Source organism: Pteropus alecto, unplaced genomic scaffold (genome assembly GCF_000325575.1).
Source record: "Pteropus alecto unplaced genomic scaffold, ASM32557v1 scaffold49, whole genome shotgun sequence".
Lineage (NCBI taxonomy): Eukaryota > Metazoa > Chordata > Mammalia > Chiroptera > Pteropodidae > Pteropus > Pteropus alecto.
The window spans coordinates 1,013,858-1,021,355 of NW_006443131.1; the positions used below are offsets into that span (position 1 = coordinate 1,013,858).

Below are 7,498 nucleotides of genomic sequence, written 5' to 3' on the forward strand. Positions count from 1 at the left end.
TCCAGGTAGCGGTCCCCGGGGCCGCCAGGCCCTGCTTGGCCCCGGGCGCTGTCCCTGCTGCGCGCCCAGGCTCTGAGCCCCGTCCCTCTGGTTGCAGAGAGACCCAGGCGGCCGCAGGGCCTCACGGGCGGTCTCCCGGTACGCGGGGACAACAGTCCCCGTGTGCCACCTCCCAGTGTCCCCAAGGGTGCTTGGGGAAGGAACAAAGCCTCAGGCGGGTGTAGAACCCCCAGAGGAGGAAGCAGGTTGGAGTGGGGGGGCTGAAGCCCACAGAGTGGGTACAAGGGCCTCGCCTGTATTCCACCTGTTTGTTGTTCAAGGAAGAGGTACCTGCCTGGTGAGAAGGCGTGGACGCGTCATAGAGTTAAGGGGCTCTGAGACGGCTGTGACTGTGTGTCCTGCCCCTATAGAGTCTGGAATGACGTGGCACACACAGCCACCACAGAAAGAGTCGAGACAGACAGCACTCAGATTTTCCAGGAGCTGGACCCTTGGAATCGGACGAGGCGTGGGGCCCGCCAGAGTGCCCTCTGCAGCCCACTCACCCTGCAGAAACAGCACGTGGGGTCGCGGGGCTGGTGGGGAAGGGACAACAGTCTTATAACATCGCGCCCTCCCTTCCCCCTTGATCAGGTTGGGAAGAGTGGACACTCGTCTGTGGAGGACGCCCAGGCCACCATGGAGCTGTACAAGTTGGTCGAGGTGGACTGGGAGCAGTGCCTGGCCCAGAATCCCCCAAAAGACTAGCAGCTGTCGGGGTGCTGGTGACAAGAGGGGCAGAGGCAGCTCCGCACGCAGGAGAGATGGCGCAGGGGACCGATGGACGGCTCTGCCAGCCCCACACTTCTGGCAGCTGGCACCGTTGGGGGGAGGGAGGCTCCGCCCCAGACTTAAGAGCCCCTGAAACTTCACCTCAGGCGTCGCGTTCTGTGTCTGGTCACGTGTCCCACGGAAGGCGCCAGCCTCCGCGTCCGCACCCAGCCCTGTACCGTTTACCTCTCGAATGGTGCTCATCGTGGGGCCAAGGTGCCCTGCCCCGTGAGGCTGCCTGACGTCCACGGGCAGGGCGTCAGGGAGCGTGGTTTCCCACGCCACCTAGCGCCAGGTGGCCTTAGGCCCCGTGGTCGCCGTCCGTCCTCACGTCATTCGCGGCTCCCTCTCACTCAGAAGTGTCCTGGGCGACGCCGTGTGGTGACGCTGCGTATCTCAGTCCGCATCCCGTCCCGGCGTCACCTTTTCTTCCCAGCCCGAGTCCCAGAGGAGCCAGCCCTGCCGAGGTGTAGTCCTCGGTCACAGAGCAGCACAGGTGAGGCTAAGACGGGAGGAAACTCCCCGTGTTAGGACGGGACGCAGCTTCTTTCCCGAAGCAATAGGGGATTTCTTTAATTTAGATTCCTTTTGGTAGGTTAAGATATAACTTACGATGTTTTCATGGTTTTTAGTCTTTTACTTTGCTAAACTAAGCCTCTGAAAACTCATTATTCCCTTGATAAATTTTTATAATGTAAAAAATAATTGTGGTGTTTTTTCTTTAACTCCACGTTGACTCACTTAGTCACCGGGTCTGGTAGGGCCGTCAGTCCGTGAGCGAGTTCCAGGGTCGCTGTGGCACCGGCTGGGCCCTTGTCTCTGGAAGTCGTGACGCGCTCACCGAGCTCCGTGTAGCCATGTGCCATGGTGCCGTCTCGTCCCCACTGCAGATCAAGGAACACACCTCAAAGGACACCCCAGGCCGTGCGAGCGGAGGGTGTGGGACCAAGAGAGTGACTCAGTGGGCACGTGGGAGGGATGCTTAGCATTTCCAGCCTGGTGGCTCCTGCTGGCTCTTCCTCCACCATTCACACCCTCATCTTGGGAGGGTGAGTCACAGGTCTGGCCTGGGGTCTGGCTGGCAGTGCCATCTGCACTCTGATGAGAGGATGCAGACTCTAGATGTTGCCAGGACTTGTGCCCTGGTGAGCGGCTCGTCCGGCCCCAGGGGCCGGGGTCAGTCGTGGCCACCTGAGCAGGGGTTCCTGCAGCCACACCAGCCCGACGCCCTGCTGTCCTCGGCTGCAGGACCTGCTTGCACAGGCAGCTGCTGAGCTCTGAGCAAGTTGGCTCCTGCTGAGCTGACATCTGAAAAGTCTGTGACACTTCCCAGAGAGGTGCCAGCTTCCTTGCATACCTCTAGGGGAATAGTCTGGGAAGTCCACACCCAAAACCGGCATACCCACACAAGTCTGTCACGTGGGGATCGGCAAATGAGGTAGTTCCCTTGGGGTCAGTTTCAGGGTGCCAGTTGCTGGAACAAAGCTGGCCTTTCGTGTGTCTTGGTGAAGTGGTGCCTGGCTCTTGGGCTCCATCGCCCACGGCAGAAAGGCCCCTGGTCCTGGCCACCTTGTGAAGAGTCAGGCGCCTCCAGGAAGAGCAGGGACCAGAGGACCCCGCAGTGATGACAGCGTTTCCTCCCATCACACCTGTCAGCCCAGCTCGTGCAGCTGCCTGGGATCACCTGTCCTTCCTGCTGTCCCCTCCTCACCCCTCTGTCCCCTCCTCACCCGGTTCTGGCCGTCCAGCCGATGATGGCCCAGCCCCAGTGCGGACTGCCGCCTGAGCCCGTCAGCCAGTCCCTTCGGCCTCGCATCTGAGAGCGTCAGAGTGGAGCACGTGGCCTGACAAAACGGCTCAAACGAGGGCCCCTCTCTTCAGGGCACAGTGTTTTCTAATGCTGAGACCCCGTACCGCATGTGAGCTGGGGACCCCCTACCCCAGGTGAGCCATCCCCACTACTGCAGGTGACCCGTGCCCCCTGCTGCAGGTGAGCCAGGGACCCCCTACCGCAGGTGAGCCGCAGGAGGGCAGTGAGTGAGAACTCATCCACCAAACACTCGATGGCCAAAACCTTAATAAAGTGGTTCTCAAAAGGGGAAAGGGAGTGTTTTGAAATCTCGGGGGATAGTGCTGCCCCTCCCCGCACCCTAAGGACACTGACCTAGGGGAGGCTGGGGGCGGGGAGCTCTCTCACCCAGTTAAGAGGTGATCACAACGGACAACAAGGAAGATCAATACTACTGTAGTGGTGATTTTGCCCCAAGGCAATTAGCCCAAGTCCAAGGTCAGGAGACAAATAGCCCCACGCTGGGCTGGGCCATCCCCAGATGCCCTCCCTCCACAGTCTGTGAGGTTCACAAAGCACCTTTACTCATCTGTAGGGAGAGCAAGTCCACTAAACGGCAGAGTGGCCCTTCTTGTCACCGGGTGTCAAGTTTGACTACTACTTACTACTAGACTGTGACATTAAGTCACTCTGCTTCCTGGAGCCTCAATAGTTCTAACATCAAGACTCCAAATTCTTTCCTAAGCTTGATGTTTAACTGGTGATTGCTGTCAATAATAATGGCAGCTCTCTCTCCAGTGCTGCTCTGTGTCCGGCACTCTTAGGTGCTAAGCCCTCAGGTGCACTGTCCCGTTCTCTGGAAGGGGCTGGTGGTCTCATCTAACAGCCGAGGAAGCCGAGGCTGACAAATGGCAGGAGGTCTTGCCCGGGCCGAACAGCTGGTGGTTGGCGGTGCTGGCGCTCAGGCCTGCCCGGTGCCGGTCCGCAGCCTCTGCCCTCTGCCGTGAACACATTCAACCGGCACCCAGTGAGGCTGGGAATCCTCCCACTCAAATGCTTTTTGAGCACCTGCTACGAGCCAGGCCCTGTGCCAGGCCCCGAGCTGCGTACAGCAACACGGAGAGGGGGGACCAGTGCATCCACTCGGGGTGCCGTGGCCAGCGCTGGCCGGAGACGTGGAGGGATCTAAAGCAGGGGCCGGTGTGAGAGTCACGCTGGTGGCCCAATGGAAACGATCGCAGACGGGCTGGGAGCCGAGCTCCCGTTTGAATAACTGGGATGAGTAGAGGCGGAGGCCCGAGCCGGCGAGGTGGGAAGATGCAGGTGAGCAGCACGGAGGAGGCAGAACCGAGAGATCGGGGCACGAGGCCTAAAGGCGGACTTGACATTTCTGAACTGCAGTGAAGACAGCAGGGCACCGTTCCCTGTGACAGATGCCATGGCAGGTGGAAGAGCAGGTTTGTGAGGAGGACTTGGGTGTCGCTTGGGTTGGCTTGAAGGCACCTGGAGACAGCCCAATGCAGATGTCCAGCCAGCGGATGGAGAGACCAAACTGGAGCTTAGCAAAGAGCCCAGGGGCGGGACACAGCCTCAGAGCCAAAGGCGGGGTGGTGGGGTGAGGCCTTTGCAGACGAAGGCGTACAAAGGTGGGCAGAAGGTCAAGGTCACAGTCTCGGGCAATACCCCTACTTCCAAGCTGCTGGCGGAAGAGGCCTACGAGAGGACTCAGACAGGTGGGAGCACGCCCGGGAGATGCACCGCAGACGAGGCCCACAGAGAGGGCCAGGAGGACGAGGGTGAGGGGCGGGGTCTGGGTCGGAGCAGTTCGGAGCTGTTCCTCGGAGCTCGGAGCAATGTCTGGAGTGGGGGCGGGGAGGGGCGGAAGCCTTGTTGGGGTGGACTGCTCTTTCTTGGCTTTGAGGGGGAGCGTTTGAGGGGCGCTGTCGGAGCGTGAGGTCTGGAGGGTGAAGGGTGAAGCCTGCAGAGCGGGAGGTGGCTGAGGAGAGCGATGTGAAGACCTGGCGGGCCTGGCCAGGGTGGGACCCTACCCGGGAAGATGAAGGGCTGCGGTCTGTAAAGGCCAGGTCCTGAGGCTGCAGAGGCCCCCAGGGCCGCAGGGTTAGAGACAGAGACGGAGCCCCGAGTTAGATGCGCAGCACAGGTGCCTCGAATGAGTGGAGGGAGAAGTAGGCGCGTAGCCTGAGCCTTAAGGAGTTGGGGGCTGGGGACGCGTGAGGGGGGCTGAGCCATCGCTGAGAAGCTCGCCGAGTCCCGAGCTCCCCCGGCCCGCGGTCACGGCCTCGGCCAGGGCTGCGACCCTCTCATTTTCAGACCCGAGTTTCGTCAGTCTCTTCCGTGCACCTCACAAAGGCGGCTAAACAAACGATTGGATGAGAAACAAGGGCACTCGCGAAGGACACGGCCAAATCATTCTTCAGTCTCGTCACTGGTTTTGGCTGAAGTCCTTCGCCGACACGCCATTCATCGGTTCTAGAAACAGTTACGGGCCCCCGGCCGTGTGCCAGACACCGCCGTGGGCCAGCGGAGTCTGCGGCGAGCCGCTCCGGGCCGTCGTAAGGGACGTGAAGAGGAGTGAGGGCGCGGGACGGGGACGCACGTGTGTCCCTGAGAACTTAGGTGGGCTGTTTGAGGACGACTTCTCTGAAGAGGCGACCGCTCAGCAGAGGCCTGAAGGGACTGAGGAAGAGAGTCATGGCAAACTCTGGGGGAGGAACATTCCGGGGACAGTGGCGGGCGCAGAGGCCCTGAGACAGGAGCGTGTCTGGTGTGCTCCGGGAGCGGCAAGGCCAGCGTGGCTGGACACTGCCCCAGGGGACGGTGAGCAGGGGAGACGAGGGAGGTAACAGGACTTGGGCTGGTTCTGCATGGAACGGGGGTTCGGGTTCTGAGCAGAGGGGTGGTGTGAGCCGACTCGTGATTTAAGGGCCCCCGGCTGCCGTGAGGGACAGAGAACGGGAACACAGAGCGACGCGGAGTCATCTAAGCAAGAGGTGACAGTTGCTGAGGCAGTGTTGGCAGTAAGTGGCCTGCGTGGGGACACACGCGGACGCCCTTTGATGTGGTCGATCCCGAACACATGTTCAGATCGAGGCCGACATCTTTGGCTTTTCGACCCTTACCCGAGTTCCTGTATGCTGGCCCCCCACAAAGTGTACCCAGAAGTGGGGGTCCCTGTGCTGCAGGCTCCAGCAGACAGTCAGTCGGGTTGCATGAGCTTTCTCAGGCCGAGACTAAATGGACCCGTGCCCCGTGGTGGCGCTGCTGAGGGAGGGGTCCCTGTGAGCCACGCCCCTCTCCCCCAGCACAGGCCCCCACTGCTCCTCTGCGCCCTGCCGTCCCAGCCCCGTGTCTTCCTGTGATGCCTTCGGCTCCCGGTTTCAGTTAGGGACGCCATCCACTCTAGGCTTTCTTTGAAAGGGTGTGTACGACGCCTGGGATTTTGAGAGGAGGGGGTGGGGGGAGAGGCGGGGAGAAAAGGTATTTTTAAGAATTTGGCATGGAAAGGCAAGCACACCTTAATCCTCCCCCAGGCTCGACCAGATTCCATTCTGAAGTGTTTAAGAGCGAAGCTGTGGCATTGGGTGGGCCCGAGGCAGCACCGGGCAGGCTCAGGGGTGGGCTCCGGCCCGCGCCCCCTCCCAGCCCCGCACCTGTGGCCTGACACCTCCATCCACCCCCTCCCCGGCCACAAGCGGCTTCCCCGGGGGCCAGGCCCTTCACCCGTCCTCCCTGTGGAATCCTGCTCGGTGGCTTCCTTGGAAAGGTTCCACATGAGGGATCCAAACCAACACCGAAGGAGGAAGCCGGCAGGTGCCCCTGGCCTGGGAGCTGGGGAGGGCGTGGGGCCCACAGTGGGGCTCAGGCAGGTGACCCAGCCTGGCAGCCGGGGGCTGAGGCCTGGCTAGCACGGTGGGGGGATCTGGAATGCGGAGCTGCAGCAGGAGCAAGGGGGCCCCCGGCGAGGAGAGGGCAGGGTGCTCTGGAGGCTTCCTCGGGGCCTGGAACCCATGGCACCCCGCACACGCCCCACTCCAAGGCGGGGACAGCCTCCCTCCAGCTTCGGAGTCAGGCCCTGGGGCTCCTGGAAGCTGGGCCCCAGGGGTCAGGGAGCTTATCCCAGGACACGGGGCCCACGGGGCCCGAAGGCAGGGAGGGAGCCCACCCCGTGTCCTGGACTCCAAGCCAGTTCCTTCGAGCTCTGTGGGAAGAAGCAAACACCAGGTCATCTGGAAACCTGTGGCTGACAGTCTCAGGACTTTGGGATTTTGGATGCATGAGACCATGGCCAGGAGGCTGGCAGCTGTGAAATCCAGGAGCTTCTCTGTATCAGGCTCCTTTGATCCCCCAGGGACAAGTCCCTACGGATCCCTAAGTGCCAAAGCTCCCGCTGGTTTGCGTTCCCCGGGTTGGTGGAGGATTCACAGGCTGGGAGGCTGGGGGCTTCTGAGGCACAGCCCGCGGACAGCGCCCTCTGGGGAGGTGCGGGGCCGCCCGGTGCTGGGGCAGGGCAGGGGCGCCGGGCAGTGGGAGGCGGGGAGACCGTCAGTCTCCCTTGACAGCTAACGTTTTCCAGAGCAGGCGCCGCAGGCGAAAGGAAATCAGCTCCCCACTTCACACATCTTTTTCCCATTTTGTTCGGCTGCCCAGGGAAAGCCGTTAGGACTAGGTCGGGCGGGGGCTGCCCCGCCCATCTCTCCAGCCTGCTGTGGGGAGGGGTGCTGGGGGGTCACTGGAAGGACAAGGCCCTAGCCTGGCCAAGGGGCCCGACTCTGAACTCATACCCCTTAACTTCCAGCCAGCTAGCTCTGATGGGAGGGTGGCCTCAGGGACCGGGGATCTAGGACCCTGGGGCCTGCCTCACTCTGCTCAAACCTCCAC

At 61.8% G+C, this 7,498-nt stretch overlaps 1 protein-coding gene across 1 annotated transcript in view; it reads left to right on the top strand.

Annotated features, from left to right (window-relative positions):
• ISG20L2 (interferon stimulated exonuclease gene 20 like 2) overlaps positions 1–1,515 on the top strand; it is a 4,326-nt gene extending 2,811 nt beyond the window's left edge. Inside the window, exons 2-3 of the mRNA XM_006923496.3 lie at positions 1–5; positions 634–1,515. The exon at positions 1–5 is cut by the window's left edge and continues 205 nt beyond it. Of these exons, the coding sequence (XP_006923558.1) occupies positions 1–5; positions 634–747 (119 nt within the window). The 3' untranslated portion in view covers positions 748–1,515. The remainder of the gene's footprint in view (positions 6–633) is intronic.
• The last annotated feature ends 5,983 nt before the right edge of the window (positions 1,516–7,498 follow it).